At 41.9% G+C, this 22,190-nt stretch overlaps 1 protein-coding gene across 1 annotated transcript in view; it reads left to right on the top strand.

Moving 5' to 3' along the window:
* The window catches only part of LOC107381551 (transmembrane protein 266), a 78,132-nt gene extending 56,510 nt beyond the window's left edge, over window positions 1-21,622 (top strand). Inside the window, exons 4-11 of the mRNA XM_015953281.3 lie at window positions 1,292-1,446; window positions 2,657-2,730; window positions 3,922-3,978; window positions 6,227-6,365; window positions 8,339-8,454; window positions 9,288-9,483; window positions 19,559-19,621; window positions 19,822-21,622. Of these exons, the coding sequence (XP_015808767.1) occupies window positions 1,292-1,446; window positions 2,657-2,730; window positions 3,922-3,978; window positions 6,227-6,365; window positions 8,339-8,454; window positions 9,288-9,483; window positions 19,559-19,621; window positions 19,822-20,453 (1,432 nt within the window). The 3' untranslated portion in view covers window positions 20,454-21,622. The remainder of the gene's footprint in view (window positions 1-1,291; window positions 1,447-2,656; window positions 2,731-3,921; window positions 3,979-6,226; window positions 6,366-8,338; window positions 8,455-9,287; window positions 9,484-19,558; window positions 19,622-19,821) is intronic.
* The last annotated feature ends 568 nt before the right edge of the window (window positions 21,623-22,190 follow it).

The raw sequence follows: 22,190 nt of genomic DNA, 5'->3' as shown, positions 1-22,190 counted from the left end.
GATGGGGGTCAGGTGATTGACGGGGCCATTCAACCAACTAGATTTTCTTTCTTTCATACCACTTCCATGTATCCGTGGCCTTATGCTTGGGATTGTTGTCTTGCTGAAATTTCCACCCTTGTTTCATTTTAAGCTTTCTGGTATATGGCAGCAGATTTTTATCCAGAATGTCCCGGTACATTCCTCCATTCATCCTGCCTTCAATATTATGAAGTCTGACATTACCCCTTGCTGAAAAGCAGCCCCACACCATGATGCTTCCACCCCATAACCCTGTTGCTAGGGTGTTCTTTGGATGGTGCTGTTTCTTCTCCAAACATGATATAGAATGACAACCAAAAAGTTCAACTTTGGTTTCATCTGACCACACTATACTCCCCCAGTCAAACACTGGCTTCTCCAAATGCTGTTTCAACAGCTTTAACAAGCCTTAGCATGCTTTTTGTTCAGCGTCTTGAGTGATGATGCCATGGCACTTCAGTGCATTGCTTATAGTTTTCTTTGGAACAACAGACCTGCTGATGATGTAAGGTCTTCCTGAAGTTCTGCATGAGTGGTTTTTGGCTCTTGGAGAACTCTCCTGATTGTTCCTTGGGCAGAAATCCTACGTGGAGCACCTGATCGTGGCCTTTTTTGGGTGAACTGAAGCTCTCTCCATTTCTGGATAATAGTCCCCACAGAGCTCACAGGAACCTTCAGCATTCTGTAAATGTGCCTGTAACCATTCCCAAAACGTTTTTCAACAACAAGATTATAAAGACCTTGGGAGAGTTCTTTGCTCTTTCCTATCATGAAGTCTTTCCTGTGTGCCTCCTGGGTAATGGGAAGCATTTATAGGCCATCGATCAGGAATAAATCAGCTGATATCAATGACAGTGGGCGGAGTTTCTCACTGACAGAGTTCAGGGGATCTCCTGGCTTTCTGCCCTTTTGCACCTTGTGTTTAATATGCTTTCTCTGTGTCTTTTCACTTTATTATGCATAATTCTGTTTATGGACTTAAATGTTTCAAAATCTTTGCATGAATTAAATACTTGAGTTGATGTTTATGTGTGGTCGGCATTTTGCGTCAGTAGCCCGCCTATAAAACCTCACTGATGAAAATGCTGATGAGTCAAATGCTTTTGATTCTCCCCGCTGCATCAGTGTGACACGCCTGAAAGATGGACAAGAGTGGATCAATCCTGTCGATTACTTTGGTTGTGAAAATTCTAAATATGTGCAGCCAGCCAGTGCATTTTGTCTTAGATCCATGGGTGAATCTGTTAATCTCCCTTTCTTGTCTCCTCAGGTCCAGCTGGCTGAAGCCGTGCTGCGGTCGTCGAGTTGCCCTGTGGCAGGTCTGTCTGCTCAGCGCCGGATTCAACTGTGCCCTGGTGGCGAGCGTCTTCCTGGTGGTGCTTTTCCTGTCTTTGGAGCTGCTCATAGACACCAAACTATTACAATGTAAATAGGTGTTTGTTTGTAACACCACCACCATATTTAACACCCCGTCACATTGATGAAACCCCTGTGTCAGCTCTACAGCCATAATGTCAGTTTTCATGAACTCCCCAGGTGCTCATGCACAGAAGTTCATCTTCCCCTAAACATTCCTGGCCCTCCATGCATCCATTTTCATCTCCTTATCTAGAGTCGGGTCACGGGGGCAGCAGCCCAAGGCGTTCCCTGGCCAGCCGGGAAACAAAGTCCCTCCAGCCTGTCCCTGGTCTACCTTTAGGTCTCCTCTCAGCTGGACGTGCTCAGAAAACCTCACTATGGAAGCGACCAGGAGGCATCCTGACCAGGTGCCCGAGCCACCTCAACTGGCTCCTCTCGATGTGGAGGAGCAGCGGGTCTACTCTGAGCCCCTCCCGGATGATTAAGCTTCTCACCCTATCTCTAAGGGAGAGCCTAGTCACCCTGTGGAGAAAAGTCATTTCAGCCGCTTTCGTGCTTTCATTCACTACCCAACGCTCGTGACCATTAGTGAGGGTAGGAACGTAGATCGACCAGTAAATCGAGAGCTTTGCCTTCCGGCTCAGCTCTCTCTTCACCACGACAAATCGGTACAACTCCCGCATCACGTGCAGACACAGCACCAATCCGCCTATCGATCTCACGCTCCATCTTTCCATCACTCGTGAACAAGACCCTGAGATACTTCTATTCCTTAAACTATATAAATACACGCCATGTTGCTACTTACCATTTCATCCCGACTACTTCACAGTCGGCGGCGAATGGCTCCAGAGATCTGGTCTGATGAGGCCAATGGTCCTTTGGTTCACTTAAAACTGTTGTAAACTAAAATCAGCTGTGCGCCTGCAGCTCCAGTGTGTTTGTTGGCTTGCTGGTCCCAGAGGAGCTGGCAGAGCTAGATGGCAAATAGTTCTGATGCAAAGTGATGGAGTGAGGTGATTATGGGCAATGTCTCTTGTTGATGGCTTTAAGCATTCATCTTCATCAATTACTGGCCATCATCCAGCTCTGGAAGTGAGACCTGTAGGGCCAACTTCAAGATGACTTCTAATCCTGCAAAGTAAAAGTTGTGCTTCATGTGATTAGAAGTATACATTGGCAGTTTCTCCTTATATGTACGTATTGATTTTTCTTGTGGAGTTGTATCCTTCTTGGATTAATTGTGATTTTCTTTGCCTGTTTTCCAACCCCGCAGTTTCAAATGCGTTCCAGTTTGCCAGCATCATCCACTGGATCAGCCTTATCATCCTGTCGCTCTTCTTTTCAGAGGTATGCTTTAAAGATCCAAAAGACCTTGGTTGAGATTCAACAGAAGTATCTCCCTTCACATAGCAAATGTATATGAGCCATATGTAGGTTAGCCCCGCCCCTCAAACGAGTCCCAGTGAAACCGCATTGCTGGACTGAAAAGTAGCACAGACAGAAAAACGCTCTGTGTGTAAATAAGTGTCTAAAACTGAGATTTTCTTTAAAGTTAGAGTCCCATTAGTCATCATCACACTGGTGGAATCACATTTCAACATTTGACCCATCCCCGTGGGGAACGGTGAGCTGCAGCAGCGGCTGCGCTAGAAAACTCTTTGGTGGTTTAACCCCCCAGTCCAACCCCTTAAAGCCGAGCAGGGAGGCCTTGGGTCGTAAGTCTTTGGTATGACCCGACCGTGGACAAGACCAAGTTATTATACGTTTGTCATTGAACAAGAAACGGGGAAGGCTGTTGTTGGTTTAGCATCCAGGAGAGAACAGAGCGCACCTAGGCTAGTAGAAGCTAACCGTTAGCATTAGCAACTCCACACGAGCAGAACTCCTCCAGGCTTGTGCTTATTGTGGAGATAAAACATCAATGTTGCAGAGCAAACAGAGTCAATGGTAGAATCGTGATGCTATTAGCCAATCAGTGGAGAGATGTCAGAATATCAGGAAATAAAACTCCAAATCCTGCCGTGTCCTAATCCTCACTCCTCTGGCTAATTAACTTACTGAAACAGGAGCGCCAGAGCTTTTATCACACAGAGATCAGAGTCACTCATTTATGCTGCACCACTGCAAATGTGTTGAAAAAACAAGTGAACTTAGTCTTTAAGGGATGCTTTTAAAGTTTCACTGGTTTTGTTTTCTGTGCTTATCTTCATTTGGTTTTTTGTTCTGTTCAGAATTTTTCTTTATCCGTCTCTTCAGAATGAGTCAGGTATACAAATTTATTTGTAAAACTATGTGGTCTTCCAATTATGAAATAAAAGTAAAAGACATTCCTGAAGGCTTTTCCTCACTCAACTCCTAATTTGTGTCATTGTGCAAGTTCAGTTTCTACAGAAAGCACAAATAGATTCAACAGAAATAAAAGAGATTAATGGAAGGAACCAGAAACAGGCCGTGTGTAACAAAGGCTTATAGATGTGAGGACTATATGTGGCCACACAGCCTCACTTCAAGTTTCCTTTGTGTTTCTGTCTCCCTCAGACTGTGTTCAGAATCGTAGTGCTCGGGATCTGGGACTACATAGAAAACAAAGTAGAGGTAGGTACAGGCCCAAGTCCGGAATCGTTTCCAGAGTTTTAAGCCTTTTGCTGGCAGGTAGAGCACATTTTAGCCCCCATGTCTAAGTGATGTTTGAATGAAGTGAAATGAATGAATGAATGAATGAATGAATAATTAAATAAATAAATAAATAAACGTGATCACTGACCTGTAGACGCCTGCCTGTCTCCATTAGGCAGGCCTCATCTGTTGGCATTTTTAAAAAGGTACTGAAAACGTACTTTTACTCAACCGCTTTTACTAGTCCTAGTTGACTCGATAGTCCTGTTTTTTTATCAATTCTTATGTCTGATTTTTATGCATTGTTTTTATTGTGCTTTTACTTGACTGTTTATGTATTTTAATGTTTGTATATTTCCATGTTCAGCACTTTGGGCATTATTGTTGCATTTAAATGTGATATAATAAATGTGATTTGATGTTGATTTAATTTATTACTGCAATTACTATTACTAATATTACTACTATTTTTATTTCTATTACTACTACTATTACTACTATTACTATTACTAATATTGCTACTATTTTATTACTAGTATTACAACTATTACTACTATTATTTCTATTACTTCTATTACTATTACCAATATTACTACAATTTTTATTACTACTATTATTACTATTACTACTATTTCTATTTCTAATATTACTACTATTGTTTTACTACTATTACAACTATTACTATTATTATTACTATTAAAACTATTGCTATTACTAATATTACTACTATTTTTATTACCTCTATTACAACTATTACTATTATTACTTTTAATACTAATACTATACTGCTATTACAACTATTATTTCTATTACTGTTATTACTATTACTAATTTTACTACTATTTTGATTACTTCTATTACAACTAATACTGTTACTATTATTAATAATATTATACTACTATTACAACTGCTACTATTATTATTACTATTACTACTAATATTACTACTATTCCAACTATTACTACCATTATTACTAATACTACAAATATTTTTACTACTATTAAAACTATTACTACTATTATTACGATTACTACTATTATTATTACTGCTATTACAACTATTACAACTATCATTACCGTTAATACTAATATTATTACAACTATTACAACTATTACTATTATTACTATTACTACAAATATTATTACCACTATTACAACTATTAGTACTATTATTTTGATTACTACCATTATTATTACTACCATTACAACTAATACTACTATTATTACTATTACTACTATTACAATTATTACTACTGTTATTATGATTTCTACTATTATTATCATCACTACTGTTACAACTATTACTACTATTATTACTATTTCTACTATTGTTCTTACCTCTATTACAACTAATACTAGTTATTATAATTACTACTAATATTATACCACTATTAAAACTGTTACAGCTATTATTAGTACTATTATTGCAAATGCTACTATTATTATTACTACCATTACAGCTAATACTGCCATTATTAATATTACTACAAATATTATTACTACTATTGCAACTATTATTACTATTACGATGACTACTATTACAGCTTTTACTACTATTATTACAATTTCTACAAATATTATTACTACTAATATTACGATTACTACATTATTAATACTACTATTACAATTATTACTACTACTATTAGGGCAGCAGTGGCTACATGGTAGCTCATTCCCACCAGGGTGTGAATGTGTGTGTGAATGGGTGAACGACTGATTGTGTTGTAAAGCACCTTGGGAGGTTCCAGGACTCTAGAAGGTGGTGTATCAAACAACAGGCCATTTATTTCTATTACTACAAATATTATTACCACTAATACAACTATTACTACTATTATTATTATTACTACTATTACTCTGATTAGTGCTATCACTATTACTACTATTACCATTACTATTATTACTATCTGTTTTACAAATATAATTCCATACACTATCACAAATAAACCAAAATGCAAAAACAAAAGTAAATTTTCTTTGTGTGGAAGTTAAGGGTTAGTACTTTTTACAACTGAACTGAAACAATACAATTAAATCAATGCTTTTTTTTCTCCGCAAGTTAATGAGGTGACTGAAAAAGTTTGACAGGAAATGAGAGTTTGGTGCTCGCTGTGAACAGAAGGAAAACCCCAGCAGGTTTTAAGAAATGAAGCAAAAAGCTGCGTTTCAGTCCGAGTTGGTCTGGTTTGGAGGCTTCAGCGTTTTGACTCTTGTGTTTATGCCGTCAGGTATTTGATGGTGCAGTCATCGTCCTCTCTCTGGCCCCAATGGTGGCCTCCACGGTGGCGAACGGGCCCAGCAGCCCCTGGGACGCCATCAGCCTCATCATCACCCTACGAATCTGGAGGGTCAAGCGAATCATTGACGGTAAGGACAGGCCTCATCATTTATGTTAAATCAGTTTTGATAATAAACATCCTGTTGATTTTCACTGGTTGAAATCCACCAATCCAGTTTGTTAGAGAGGTGTGAATTTGTTTTCAACAAGCGTCTGCAGCGCTGCTTTCCAGGGAGTAAACTCCTGATTGTTTTGTTCACCTCCAGCTGTTCGGTCTGATATTTGTGAGTGATTGAATTTCCTTGCTAGGTGGGCAGAACTGCATCAGAGGGGAAGAACACCTCCTCAGACCAGTAAACGTACAGCTGATGAACTGTCTCAGTTATGGTGACGGAGGGGCTGAGTGATCTGCAGACTGCGCCCGACACATTAAGTGGCGACGTTGGTGTCAGACTAATGAGAGTGCAGAGGAGTGAGATGGTGCCCTGGTGGTGAAACGATGCTGTTTATCAGCAGCTCTGTGGCAGCTGGAAATATCAGCATTTCAAGATGATAAGTTCAAAATAGGAATGATCAGAATTGATTGATCAAACATGTTGCCTAACTTGGCAAGTGGTTTAGCTTCAGTAAAAATGTAAAAAAAATGTGGTTTGTGAAGAGTTTAGAAAAAAATAAGTTAAAAAAAGTAGTGATTTAGTCATGAAACCTTGCTGAGTTTTTCTACGATAACAAATTTTGACCACCTGGAAGAAAAAAGAGAGAAAGGTTTAAAGTCTGTTTTCAGAAGGAGTTTGGATTTAAGCCCCGTGGCGCATCATCACAAACTCCACATTAAACCACTTCTGTCCTTAAAGCATCCAGATGGAGCATCAGGATTAGCACCTTCATCACAAACCTGTCATATCCAGCCGTGTGTGTGTCTGCTGCCCCCTGGTGGAGGATCCACAGCTTACACGGACTAGTTTTATTTCTTGTGTGGTTAATAATGCATTTTGGCTCCTAATCTTTACTTGCACCTGGATTTGAACACAACCTGTAAATAATATTTTAACTTCCCAGATTCTCACCAGAGAAGAATAATTCTAAACTATTTTATAAGCTTCTATATATTAGTGCCAATTATGATCATTTTAGTGATTAATTACATCAGTATAATATCCACATATCAGTTACAGTTACTTTAGTTACTATAGATTCAATAAGTTGCAAGTTTCACAAATAATATTTTGGTATCTTAGTTAACTGCAGTGATTTAATGTAACAAAGTACTTTGCTACTGTAGTTAATTACAAATTTTCTGTGTCTGTACTTCAGTTATTTATTTCAAGACCTTTTTACTTTTACTCCACTACATTTTAAAGTAGTTCTCTGTAATTTCTACTCCACTACATTTTCAAAAGTAGAAATACTTGAATTTAGGTTTAGTCCTACCCCCACCTCACCCCCGGTCCGATGGAGACTAGAAGCACACTCCCTACTTTGGGTTTTGCCCCTTCTCGTACCCGTGGGGACCGGGCTTTCTCAGTCCTAGCACCGTTACTCTGGAACCAGTTGCCACCCTCAGTTAGGCTGTCCCCTTCTCTGCCAGTCTTTAAGAATCACCTAAAAACACACCTCCTCCGCTTGGCGTTTCCAGAACATGTTTGATTATGGCCCTCTATTATGTTGAATCCATTCCACAGTTTTCATTGGTACACTCAATCCATCCACTCAATCCAGTTGTGTTTCACACATTTGTATTTTACCGGAATGTTTCATCTATCTTGTTATTTCCATTTTGTATTTTGTAATTTGTATTTTGTAATTTGAATTTCTTTTATTGTTGATTTATTCAGTATAGTTACTTACAACTACCATGTTCAGCGCTTTGGGCTTCCTGACAGGGTTGCGGAAGGCGCTTTATAAATAAAGCTTTGATTGATTTGATTGATTGATTGATTCTCCCCCAGGTCCTCCACACACACACACCACATATTTGAAAGTTAGTTGAATACTTTTCCTTTTTAATTACATTTGAGGAAGAATGCACATTTCAGTCGGGTGTCTGTCTGTTGTGTTTCAGCATTTGTGCTGCAGGTCAAAGTTGAGATGGAGCTGGAGATCCAGCAGTGTGAGAAGACCAAGGCCGTGCGGGAGGAGCAGCTGGAGCGTCTCACTCAGATCTGTCAGGAGCAGGCGGTGAGTCCGGTGTGTGTGTGTGTGTGTGTGTGCGTGCGCGTGCATGTGCGTGTGTGTGTGCGTGTGTGTGTGCGTGTGTGTGTGTGTGTGTGCGCGTGCGCGTGTGCAAAAAGCACCCGGGAAGCTGTTTTTCAGTTTGAAACAAGCTCAAAATTACATTCTGCAAACCGATCAGTGTTTCAATTTATGCACAGCTGTTAAAATTCTTGCAAAACCTTTGAAATCTAATTCATCTCCTATGTGCTTCTGTGTATGCTTGAGCTGAGTTGGGGTGTAAATCAACTGTTTTCATAAAAATCCCAAAACATAAAGACTTAACGGTCCAGTCGGAGGCCACAACAATCTTCTGTTGGCCAGCATGGAGCTATTGGTTGATCTGCCAGCAGAGGGCAGCAAATCCTCACAAACAGCTGAGTTTGTATCCTCTGAGCACACGCAGACACTAGAAAATAAAGATTAATAATAAATACTGACGGGTAGGACTGGGTTACTTGTTTAAAAATTAGAATTTTTATTTTCACAACTTTTACAGGATTTGAAGTTACTCTGAAACCTTTTATATTTTGTGTAAGGCATCCTGTGAGATATTAAATCAACTCACTGCCTCTGTAATGTAGCTTATTACTGTTATTGTCTCCATCTGCGTATTTCCACCCGTCCTTTCACACATTACTTGAAATATCGAGCCAAGTCCCATTTAAACTCCGTTCTCTCTCTCTCTCTCTCTCTCTCTCTCTCTCTCTCTCTCTCTCTCTCTCTCTCTCTCTCTCTCTCTCTCTCTCTCTCTCTCTCTCTCTCTCTCTCTCTCTCAATTGGCCCACCACCACCTCCAGTTCGAGATCCGGCAGCTGCGGGCACATCTGGCCCAGCAGGATCTGGACCTGGCAGCGGAGCGTGAAGCAGCCATGCAGATCCACCATGTCTGGGGCAAACAGGGGAAGAGCTTTCAGGTCATAGAAGGTTTGACACCGGGGGAGTCTGACGACGAGGGCGGTCAGAGGAACCCCAGGCAGCCCCAGGCTAACACAGGTATGGTGTCAGAAGAGCACCTCAGAACGGGGCTGGTTCCATCATTTGAATCAGATATGAAGGATGTGAATTAAAACTTGGAAACAGTTTCTTTTAAAACAAAATGTGTGGTTTAAAAGTAACTAAACAAGTCAGAGGAGCTGCAACATCAAGTATTGTTTGATTCAGATGGTGGTGATGTGAATATTAATCAATTATCAGTGCATATGGATGCATTTTTCTACCCCTCATCCCTTTTTAATCACCCAAAGTGAATTTACTCCTGATAACTTATTATCAACGCTTGTTGACTTACAGCACCCCCGATTCAGACGTAAAACATTAAAAGCCCCAAACTCGTATCGGAGCTCTAAAAATACCAGACAGAAAAACAAAATTATTGATAATAGGAAAGAAGAAAGTTCTGTATCAAAGGAAGTAACATCAATTGAAGGCAGAATTTAATTTCCATTTTCAAAGAAAGACCCTAAATAACACGTTTCATTACATTTATTGATCTTTTAATGTTCTACATCCAGTCCTGACCAGTTAGGTCACAGTTTGGCTCCAAATCTAATCAAACCTAGTTTCTACGGATTAAAAGTCTCAAATAAAGACACAAGCCTACCGTATGAGCATCTGCATCCCATAATGTCTGTTTTTGTCCTCCGCATTTTTTTTTTTTTTGCTCTTAGTTTGTTTTCCAGCTTGTGTTTTTGGTCTCTATCAGCCTGTGTCTCAACCAATCATCTGCTTAAAGCGCAATACTCAGGTCCACCAGCAGGTGACACTAACGCTGCATAGACATTAAACAAGACATCCTGTTTTATATAATTACATAGAATGAGAACTATCAACACATCTTACAGCAGCAGCTGCAGGTGTGAGTTCAACTCTATCGACAGTTACATGAAAACGTATGTGAACCCTTTGGGATTAAATGGATTTCTGCACATAAAATGTGATCTGATCTTCATGTGAGTCACAACAACAGACATTCACAGTCTAATTAAAGTAATATAACACAAATAATTATATGTTTTTATTGAACACACTATGTAAACAGTCAGTGCAGGTGAGAAATGTATGTGTACCCCTTAATGACATCTCCAAGAGCTAATTGGAGTCAAGTGTCAGCAAACTGGAGTCCCACAAGTGAGATGAGATTGGAGGCCCTGTAAAAAACACAAGAAGCATTACCTGAGGTGAACGATGCGTCGCACAAAAGAGTTCTCAGAAGACCCACGGCTGTTGACTTGATGTTCATCGGTAAGACAAATAGTCTTTAGATGAAAAAAGTTCAGCTCTGAACATCTTCGTTACGTTCGTAATGTGTTGGTTATCCAATTTCATTTTCTTTAGTTCTTCGTTAAACACAGGTTTGCTCTGACGAAGGCGGCGGTGTATGTCGAAACACGTCAGAAAAACCCTCATCACTAAAGAAAATGCAGTTCAGCTCTGTGATACTCTCCCAGTTTCCTTTTCCGGGGATCGGACCGCCAAGGCTCCCGCCTCGATCTGCCACCCAATCCACACTGCACCGGACCATTCATGTTCCTCCTGCGGGTGGTGGGTCCACAGCTGGATGAGCCCATGTATCCGGTTCGGGCTGGGTCCGGCCGGGCCCCATGGGCGAATGCCCGGCCACCAGGCGCTCGCTCACGGGCCCCATCCCCAGGCCTGGCTCCAGGGTGGGACCCCGGTAACCCTTCGGGCCGGGTACTCCGACTCTTTGATTGTAAATCAATGTAAGATCCTCTGAACCGTTCTTTGTCTCACCCTTCACCTTAGACAAATTTGTCATGGGAGACCCTACCAGGGGCACAAAGTGCCCCAGACAACATAGCTCCTAGGGTCATTAGGGCACTCAAACTCCTCCACCACGATAAGGTGACGGTTCAAGGATGACCAGATTGATTTAGCATCTGCAGTGATGCGGACGCTGAGCCGATCTGTCGTGGTGAAGAGGGAGCTGAGCCAGAAAGCCAGGCTCTCGATTTACCGGTCGATCTACGTCCCAATTGTCACCTATGGTCATGAGCTTTGGGTAATGACCGAAAGAACGAGATCGCGGATACAAGCGGCCGAAATGAGTTTCCTCCATAGGGTGGCCGGGCTCAGCCTTAGAGATAGGGTGAGGAGCTCGGACATTCGGGAGGGACTCGGAGTAGAACCGCTGCTCCTCCGGATCGAAAGGAGTCAGTTGAGGTGGTTTGGGCATCTGGTCAGGATGCCTCCTGGACGCCTCCCTGGGGAGGTGTTTCGGGCATGTCCTGCCGGCAGGAGGCCCCCGGGTCGACCCAGGACACGTTGGAGAGGTTACATCTCCAATCTGGTCCGGGAACGCCTTGGGGTCCTGCCGGAGGAGCTGGTGGAGGTGGCCGGGGAGAGGACGGTTTGGAGCTCCCTAGTTGGGATGCTGCCCCCGCGACCCGGACCCGGATACGCGGAGGAAGACGACGACGAGGACTCTCCCTAAGAGAGGCCGTCTTGTAAAGATGACCGCAAGAGCACAGCGCTGAATGCTCAGTGATGTGAAGAAGAATCGTAGAGTTTCAGATAAAGACTTAGAAGAATCTCTGGCACACGCCAATGTCCCTGTTGGCAAATCTACGATACGTAGAACACCAAACAAGACTGGAGTTCATGGGATTACACCATGGAGGAAGCTGCTGCTGCATTATTAAAGTTAGCAGAAGAGCACCTGGATGCTCCACAGCAGTTCTGACTGAGATGCTGTGGTGTGACCTCAAGAACACGATTCACATCAGACATCACAAGAATATTCCTGAACTGAAACAGTTCTGTTAAGGGGGATGCGAAAGATTCCCTCGTGACCATTGTGTTGGTCTGATCTCCAACTACAGCAAACGTGTGGTTGAAGTTTCTGCTGCCAAAGGAGGTTCAACCAGACAGTAAATCCACATTTATTAGGGCTGTCAAAATAAACACGTTTTTAATGCATTAATGCAAAGCTCCTTTTAACGGCTAATTTAATTAACGTGCGATTAAAGCGCAGGCTTCCGTACTTTCCTTTGGCCCTCCTGGCGTTCCATGGCCTACATCAACAAGAACGTTAATGCTCAGTCGGCAGATGCTAGGTAGAGCATGGAAAACAAAAACGGTCTTTTGAATGGAAAGTTTGCATTTAAAACTCTAATGTCGATGTGAACTGAGCTATCACCATAGTATGTCAAGTCTCAAATACCACCTGTTGGCAAAACATACAGCTGATGCAGAGAGCCCTCCTCCTCCTCGCCGACAGAAACCCACGCTGGAAAGTTTTCAGCAGAGACGCCTGGACAATTTGACATCACGTAAGCTTTCAACAGCCATTGATAAATGGGTAGCTACAGCCTGTAGACTGATTAACATTGTGGAGGATGAAGGACTACTTGACATAATTCGCATTGCATCAAGCGACAGCACGTATGAATTACCTTCGAGAGCCACCGCGGCTACCAATAAACAAAAACTGTATCAAGATGAAAAAGCACACTTCTCTTTGTCCTAGTTTTATTCTCACATGTTGATTTTGTGAGTACTTATCATTGTTCACTCCATATTTGAAATTAAAACTGTTTTTTAATCATTATTAAAAGTTATTCTTAAAAATTAAGTTTGTGATTAACTGTGAGTTAACTATAGACAATCATGCAATTAATCACGATTAAAAATTTTAATCGATTGACAGGTCTAATATTTATAAACTTTACCCACCCGCACACATGGTGTGTTCAACAAAAACATGAAAACATTAAAGTGTTTATGTGTTATTAGTTTAATTAGACTGTCTATTGTAACTTAGTTAGCTGTGTGTGAGAACGAGGGAGTGGAAAGTGGAATTTTACTGTTTAACCCTTTATAGGGCCAACGTCGATATTGAGACACTTCTACTCACATCATAAATGAAGTCGGTGTGGCTTTTCACGAAGACTTACGGGATTTCACCCCAACAATCACCAGAGATCAAGCTAGTCACGGTTTGCACCACGGCGCCATTCCACCAATCAGCGCAGAGTCTGCAGAGCCAGAAAGCTGCTCGGTCTCCTCTCGTGTTTATGGTCAGATCTCTAAAACTAACAATGCTAAGTTTCTGAAACTCTCACATCACAAGGTTGACTAGTTGTGCTAAATAAGAATACATGTGTTGTCAATGTTAAACTCAATAAAGTTGGTGAAATCTTAGCATGAAAATCAAATCTGCCATGTTTGAACAAACGCCCTGAACAAGTCAAGTCAATTACGAATATTTTAGGTAAAATCTGTTGTTTTTTAGACACAATCATAATATTCATGGTAACAGTAATAATAACAATTATGATACTGATTATGTTTTGGAGTTTTAAACTAAGATTTCTCTTAAAAATGGAGGAGGATTGTGTCAGCAACTCTCACCATCAGTGATGATGATGAACAAGAGGAAGATGATGATGAGGCAGATCCTCAAATATAAAATATTCTATATTTGATCAGAAATAATATCTATTGTTTAATAACTTTTCAAAATTAATCCACAATTATCAGTTTTTATAGAAATATATTTAATAACTGTGATATATTCTGTATTTTCGAACAGTGATATAATGTTCTAAAATTATCTAGATCATTCTAAAATTGGTGACGGAGGGGCTGAGTGATCTGCAGACTGCGCCCGGCACATTAAGTGGCGACGTTGGTGTCAGACTCATTATTATGATATAGTAACTTATAATTATGAGATGAGATAGTGTATCATAATTATGAGACAGCTAAGTCATAATAATGAGATACTATGAGATAGTATCTCATTATTATGACTTAGCTGTCTCATAATTATGAGATACTATCTCATTATTATGACTTAGCTATCTCATAATTATGAGATACTATCTCATTATTATGATATAGTATCTCATAATTATGGGATGAGATAGTGTCTCATAATAATGAGATACTATGAGATAGTATCTCATTATTATGAGATACTATCTCATAGTATCTCATTATTATGAGATACTATCTATTATAATGACTTAGCTATCTCATAATTATGAGACAGCAAAGTCCTAATAATGAGATACTATCTCATAGTAGATGTCATTATTATGACTTAGCTATCTCATAATTATGAGATACTATCTCATTATTATGATATAGTATCTCATAATTATGGGATGAGATAGTGTCTCATAATAATGAGATACTATGAGATAGTATCTCATTATTATGAGATACTATCTCATAGTATCTCATTATTATGAGATACTATCTATTATTATGACTTAGCTATCTCATAATTATGAGACAGCAAAGTCCTAATAATGAGATACTATCTCATAGTAGATGTCATTATTATGACTTAGCTATCTCATAATTATGAGATACTATCTCATTATTATGATATAGTATCTCATAATTATGGGATGAGATAGTGTATTATGAGATACTATCTCATTATTATGACTTAACTATCTCATAATTATGAGACAGCAAAGTCCTAATAATGAGATACTATGAGATAGTATCTCATTATTATGACTTAGTATCTCATTATTATGACTTAGCTATCTCATAATTATGAGATACTATCTCATTATTATGATTAGTATCTCATAATTATGAGATAGCTAAGTCATAATAATGAGAAAAAAAATATATATTTTTTTTATCTGAGTGGCGGGAATGGGCTTCCATACTAAACTGACACATTCATGGTAAACATGTTTTTTAAAGGTAGGGCGGCGCCCTAGCGCCCCCTACGGACCAACTACCATGAACTAAAGCAGCACAGGGTGTCAAACAGGAGGAACCCTTTTTGACATAACACCGGTCTCACTCAGCTGTCTTTTGTTCACCACGTGGTGCAATATTTCAGCGGTGCTGCACTTTGCTCACAAGAGTTCCACCTTTAAACCTTAACACTGCGTTATTATTTACATAGGTAAAGTGATTTTTTAATCAAGTCTGAATCACGATGCATAAAAAACAGATGATGTCCCTCACCCTTATAAAGCATATACATAATTATATGAAACAAAAAGGATGTGATGAGGCAACGTCAGGAGACCTGGATGCCAGAGTGGCGTACGGTTCATGTGAAGCTGCAGCCCTGGAGCGTCTTCGAGGCTGAACTCTCAGACCGTCCGCGCTCTCACACACAACACCCTTCTTACTGCCGGCGCTCTGGCGGGGACAGAAAAGCTTTTAGGATCTGATGAATCCTGGAAAAAACAAGCCTGTTCCCTGAGACGTCATGCCTCTGACCATCTGTCCTCTCGGCGAAGCTCGTCCCAGGCCAAACCCGGCTGATCGGACCGTTTCAGGGACAGAGTGCTCTGCGCTTTGGGTCTTGTTTGGAGAAAGTGGTCTTCTGTCAACATCTGTTCCCTACCTGAAAAACCACAACAGGGCATGAGGAGGCTCCACGGTGGCCACAAAGTTACCCCCGGGGCAAAGTGGGAAATCTGGGCTCACAGAAACAAGTGGGGCTTTTTACGGGAACATGGTCACTGGGACAACTGGGACCACTGGGACGAGCACTTAGGCCACAGGGCTAAAGCCAAGTCAGAGGAGCTGATATGCAGTCAAACGCCAGACCACCAGGAAACCCTTTGAAACCAGTATCCTTTAAAAAGGAATCTGAAGAAGGTGAAGTATTAATATTTTTTAGGTATTTGTGAATTACCTCATCTGTTTTACGTGCACTTCTGTAGACGACGCATTGGCACACTCACTTGGAAAGTTCAGCGTTTGTTCACATCCTAAAATATACAGGAAACAACTAAAAGTTAAGTTTAGGCCCAAACTTAAAGGATCAGTGAGAAGTTTCCTGCAGATTTGTGTCAAATATGAAAAGTTCCTAACCCAACAATCACAGAAAGGGTCGGAGTTGAAACACTTACTGTTGCTGCTTTAAGGATCCGTGAGTTTAGAACGGGTCGTTCCACCTGTGGCGTGTCCTCGATGCTTCAGACATTAAAGATTTGAGTCTGTGGACAAACCAACAAGACCTTTGCCTGTCACAGCTTCTTTTTCACACTTAGACGACAGCCCGCCGGCTCCAGTGTCACAGAAAGAAAAGCCTTTCATACACGCTGGACGACCCTTTCTGTTTCTGACTCATGCGTTATTAATTGCGAAGGGATTGTCTCGGTCTTGTTTTAGAGAGTGCAATGCTTCCTCTCCAGGGGTGGCTCGGGGATTAATATTTTAGACAGAAAAATAAATGAAACTATCCATCAGAGTCTGCTGCATGTCCCGCGGGACAGGGGCTAGCACTCAGGGTACTCTGGGTTCGCACTCAGCCAGCGGACAGCGAGCTCAAGACCAATCAAGCGAGCAGGAGAGCTCAGCGGATCGCAGTCATTTGCCGTGCACATGGAGGCCAAGTCGACTGGAGGGATTGGTGCTTGAACAAAGAGCTCACGCACACACACACACGCACACACACACACACACACACACACACACACACACACACACACACACGCGCGCGCCGCCCTGTCCCAGTTTAGTCCTAGCTCACTAACTAGCTAACGCAGAGGCGTGTGCATGATCCAGACCACTTGCCCATAGAGCATCTGTGGCCCGGGGCACAAGTCCTCCCAGTCAATATTATCTTGTGTGAACATAAGAAATGTTTTCCATTTGAGCTGCTTTGTGCTGTGATTACTGAAACAGAGCCACAGCATGAGCCAGGTACCAGGATTTTTAATCACCAAGGTTACAATTACAGATTCACATTATTTAAACAACAGTTGCAGGTCAGATCTGTAACAGAGGCGATAGAAGTTTGTTCATATTTTTAAACGGTTTTGATAAGAGAACTAGTGACTAGTGGCTAGTGACTAGTGCACACTTTTGACCTGTAAATCAACCTGTAAAGCAGTTTTTTGGAAAAACAAAGCAGGAACAAATTTTGAGACAAAGATATAAAAGGAAATAAATTCTATTTTTTTTAAAGTTGACGAACCAAAAATATCATAAATCACGTTTCTGATTTGGATCAGCACCTCCAAATCTGAGACCATGGTTCTCGACCGGAAAAGGGTGGCTTGCCAACTCCGGGTCGGGGGAGAGGTCCTACCTCAAGTGGAGGAGTTTAAGTATCTCGGGGTCTTGTTCACGAGTGAGGGTAGGAGGGATCGGGAGATCGACAGGCGGATTGGTTCGGCGTCTGCAGTGATGCGGACGCTGAGCCGATCTGTCGTGGTGAAGAGGGAGCTGAGCCAGAAAGCCAGGCTCTCGATTTACCGGTCCATCTACGTCCCAATCCTCACCTATGGTCATGAGCTTTGGGTAATGGCCGAAAGAACGAGATCGCGGATACAAGCGGCTGAAATGAGTTTCCTCCGTAGGGTGGCCGGGCTCAGCCTTAGAGATAGGGTGAGGAGCTCGGACATTCGGGAGGGACTCGGAGTAGAACCGCTGCTCCTCGGGATCGAAAGGAGTCAGTTGAGGTGGTTTGGGCATCTGGTCAGGATGCCTCCTGGACGCCTCCCCGGGGAGGTGTTTCGGGCATGTCCTGCCGGCAGGAGGCCCCCGGGTCGACCCAGGACACGTTGGAGAGGTTACATCTCCAATCTGGTCCGGGAACGCCTTGGGGTCCTGCCGGAGGAGCTGGTGGAGGTGGCCGGGGAGAGGACGGTCTGGAGCTCCCTAGTTGGGATGCTGCCCCCGCGACCCGGACCCGGATAAGCGGAGGAAGACGACGACGACGACGTTTCTATGAATGTTTTTTACAAACCGTTTGGCAGGTCAGGCACTTGTTAGGGCTCCTTCTGGTTCCTGTTTTCATTTAAACATGCTTTACACTCATATATAAAACAAAAGAACAAAAAACTGTTAGTTAGAAATAAAATATGAGATTTATTAGTATCACCATAATAATAGTTATTATTATTTATAATTATTTTCCTGTTTTTATTGTGTCATTAGAACCTTTATTGCTCTTTATTCTAAAGATCTTTTATGTGCTCTTTGTTGTTGGTTTGGACTTTAAAGGGTTGAACTTTCCCTGGGGAAATGAAAAGTTCCTAAAGGAGAGGGGGGCTTAAATTTCACCTTTCCAGTACCTATATGCAGCTCTGAATCCTATTCCTAAACCGTTTCAGTCTAGGTCACACCCTCCTGCATCTAATCAATAAAACAACTCCCACGCAATAGAAGCTAACGACTCATCAGGAGGTAGAGAGGGGGTATTCAGAGTGAGTTTCTGCTCCTTAAGCAACAATAGCTTTTAAGCTTGACCCTCCCATATTCCAGTCAGAATTGACAAAGCTCCTTGGATGAAAAGCAAAACGTCTTCAAGAAACCAAAAGAGTCCAGTTGCCTTCATTTGAACCCTTTTAGATTCTTAAAGAGTTTATTTGTAAAAGACTGAAGGGCTAAAAGAGTAGCCAGATGTTTTTAAATGTCGTATTCAACTGTGTGAACAGTAGCTGTTCAGATGTATGCTCCTAATAGTCTCTGCAGGGTTGCAGGTGATGGTTGCTGTTTCTCCAGGAAGTAACTTCCAAGAAACAATGTTCTGTGACTCTTCATAAAACAGTAAAAACACTCAAAAAAATGCTTGCAGTCGGGGGCATTTTTGACCAGGAAACAGTTAATTGGTAAAACAAACAGCATTAATTAACCTTGGTCCACCTTAAAATGTGATACTTAAGGTACCAAATTCTCATCTTCTCTGGCAACGCTCATGGTTCATATCAGTGATCATGTGATTGATGTTGTGTGTTAAATAAAATAACAATGTTTTTCTTAACCATAACTGTTATAACTGATGTTTCATCATTTATCTGGAACTCGCTGCCTGTTACAGTTTTTGAGTCTCGCTTAAAGACCCACTTTTATGACTTGGCTTTCAGACAGAGACTCGTTTTATTTTTTTACTGTTGTTTTATCTACTGTTCTGATTGTTTTTATCTGCTATGTGGATGTCAGGCCCCAGAAGATTAAAGAAAACATTAATTATGTCATTAATCTGCTTTTCTACACTATAAGAAATAAAACGTTTGATTTACTTTGCCCGGTTATGCCAACTGGTTCCATTTAACCTCGTTAGGTAAACTCAACATTTCCTTTTTTAGAGTGTATTTTTGGTTTTCTGTTTTAGACCCAGTCGTTCGAGATGACATGAACAACTACATCAGCCAGTATTACAGTGAAGCCAGCAGCGGTGAGTCGTTTTGTGAAACTGAATTAAAAACAGCAACTTAAAGTTTTTTCAGGTGGTTTTGAGGTTAAAATGTGACGCAGAGATCTCACGTGAAACACCTGTTTTTGTTTTATCGCAGCAGACGGACCCATAGATGGTTAAGATAAAGGACATCATTTCGATGTTAACCTTTAATTTCCTGCATGTGAATTTCCTTTCAGACGCTGGAGCGTCTGGTTTAGGGGCTCGAGTCATCACCACGGCCGCCATCGACGTCCACCTCCCCTGCAGCACCACCCTCATCCAGTCCAATGCGATGCTCGCTATGGAGCGGGTGGGCAGCGGCGTGAGCGACGCCTCCACCAGCATGTCGCGGTCCAGCGGCAGCCTGACGGCCCGCCTCCACAGCCTGAGCAGCCACACCGTGGGTTCATCCATCACCGACTGCAGCAGCAGCGCAGCTCAGGACCTCAGCCTGAGCTTCAGCTCCCACCACTGCTGCCCACCTTCCTTCTCAGGCCAGGGCCCCTGCAGGGACCCCAGCGTGATGGTGCAGGAGCTGCTCTCCTCCCTTTCTGAGGACTCTTGCCTTGCTCAAAAGGGCCTGGCAGTGGACCCGGTCAACCTTAAGCTTCCCAGTCCTACTGGCTCAGAAAATGCGAGCCCTGAGCTGGATAACAGAATAAACCTTTTTAACCGCAGGAACCAGGAGGAGAGGCGAGGCCGAGGATGCGTCCTGCTGCAGACGAAGCCACTCATCCACCTGCAGGGCGGCACCGAGCCGTCTCTGGAGGAGAAGTACCGGCTGTTGGGCCCCGCCGACTCGCCTCTGGGGCACATGCCTGACACATAAGCTGCATTTAGACGAGAACAGAAGCTTTTATTCTCTGTTTGCTGCCCTCCTGTTGGGCATGTTTCTGATCTCCAGTGACAGGTCAACCCTCAGGAGAGGAGCAGACACGAGATTTAAAAATGGGATTTCTCTGTCGCTGCGTGAATCCCGTCTTAGCTGACTCTGAACACTCACACTTAGAAGTTTCCGGCAAGGCCCTTTGCCATCAAGTCCAAGCTAGGCAGTGGCGTGTCCAGATCTTTTAAAATGGGGTGGCCCAGGTGAGGCACTACTTTGTGCATGGGTGACACCAATGGTTATGCTTTTTTGTTTTACCCCAAGCCTTTTGTGGACAATGAGAAGACTATTTAAAAGGAATTCAGTGTGGTGACACATGGGGTGGCCAATCAGATTCCAAGGGTGGCATGCGCTACCCCAGGCCACTCCCTGGACACGCCCCTGAAGCTAGGTAAGACACCCAGATATAGCACAACCCCGTGTCCTCGGACACGTCCTTCATCAGGAACTCTACCTTCAAAGAGGTCAGAAATGCACTGAGGTTCACAAGAATCTAAACCAGCAAAGGGCCGCTTCAGCCTCAGCCGAAGGAAAACACAAACACTGAAACTATTTCAAGCAGTTCAAATTTAGCATTTTTGTTGATTTTGCTTATTTTGTTTATAAAATCGACTTTTAACGCCGATGCTGTTGTTTGTTCAAACAGCCACAGGGTAAATAAAACAGGACGAACTATTTAAACTTTTATAAACTTTGCTATTCATCCTTTTTGTTTTAATCCTGCCTTTTTGTTGTTGTTTTCACAAACTATCAGGAAGAGGAGCATTTGTGTGGATGAAGGCAAGCGGTAAGCGAACCTAAAAAAAGAGAGCGGCGTGCTTGTAGCATGAACCTTTAAAGATCCGTGCCATAAATGGTGAGCAAGTTCTTTGCACTTTAATGTTTACAGACACTTTTGTAAACTTGATAAGGGAGAAGTTGTTGCCAAAATGCAGGTGTTGTTATTTGAAATAAAACATCCAAAATAAAAGTTGGTATTTCCTTAATTGCGTCTAAATTCTCTGACTCTTGTTGGGATTTAAAGCGTCTCCATTAGAGCAGCGTTTCACTAAGATCACCTCCTCTGATACACACAGTTAGCAAAACGCTGAATTATTGAAGGTTGTCAGCATCAGGGTCTGTCAGCGTTTGGGTGTTGTGAGCAGAGTCACACCCCCATTTATCTGATATCATTAATTCAGAGCGTGGATCTTTTTGTTGTTTGTCAAACGTTGCTTTAATACTTAATAACCTTTATTGATATACATTTACATTAGCATGTATTGGATCAGACTCATTAGAACCGCATCATCTGCAAAAGTGAAGAACGTCTCACCAAAAGTTAGTTACTGAATCAGAAAATCTAATATACATTATGATTGTCAGAGATTTGTCCAGATGTTGTGATGATGCAGGGAGGGGCCTTGTTACGCAAGAAAAAAATTCATATTTAACTCATTCGCTGTCAGCGTTTCTCACCGTTTTTACTGTTTTTTTAAGAGTCACAGAACGTTGTGCGCTAGGATGATGTTGACGCCAAAACAACCAAACCAAAGCGGAGACTCACCTCTTACATCAGGAAGAATCCGCGCGTTTTGAGCGTTATCCGTTCTTTCATAATCCGTTGTTGAATTGCGATTGGCAGAAGCTTTTCCGGTTCGCGCCTCACTTTTTTTTTTTTACTGCAGCAGCCCAAAACGA

The sequence above is a fragment of the Nothobranchius furzeri genome, chromosome 9 (genome assembly GCF_043380555.1).
Source record: "Nothobranchius furzeri strain GRZ-AD chromosome 9, NfurGRZ-RIMD1, whole genome shotgun sequence".
Classification (NCBI taxonomy): domain Eukaryota; kingdom Metazoa; phylum Chordata; class Actinopteri; order Cyprinodontiformes; family Nothobranchiidae; genus Nothobranchius; species Nothobranchius furzeri.
Note: the sequence above shows the minus strand (reverse complement) of the source record. Positions and strands in the feature narration are given on the sequence as shown.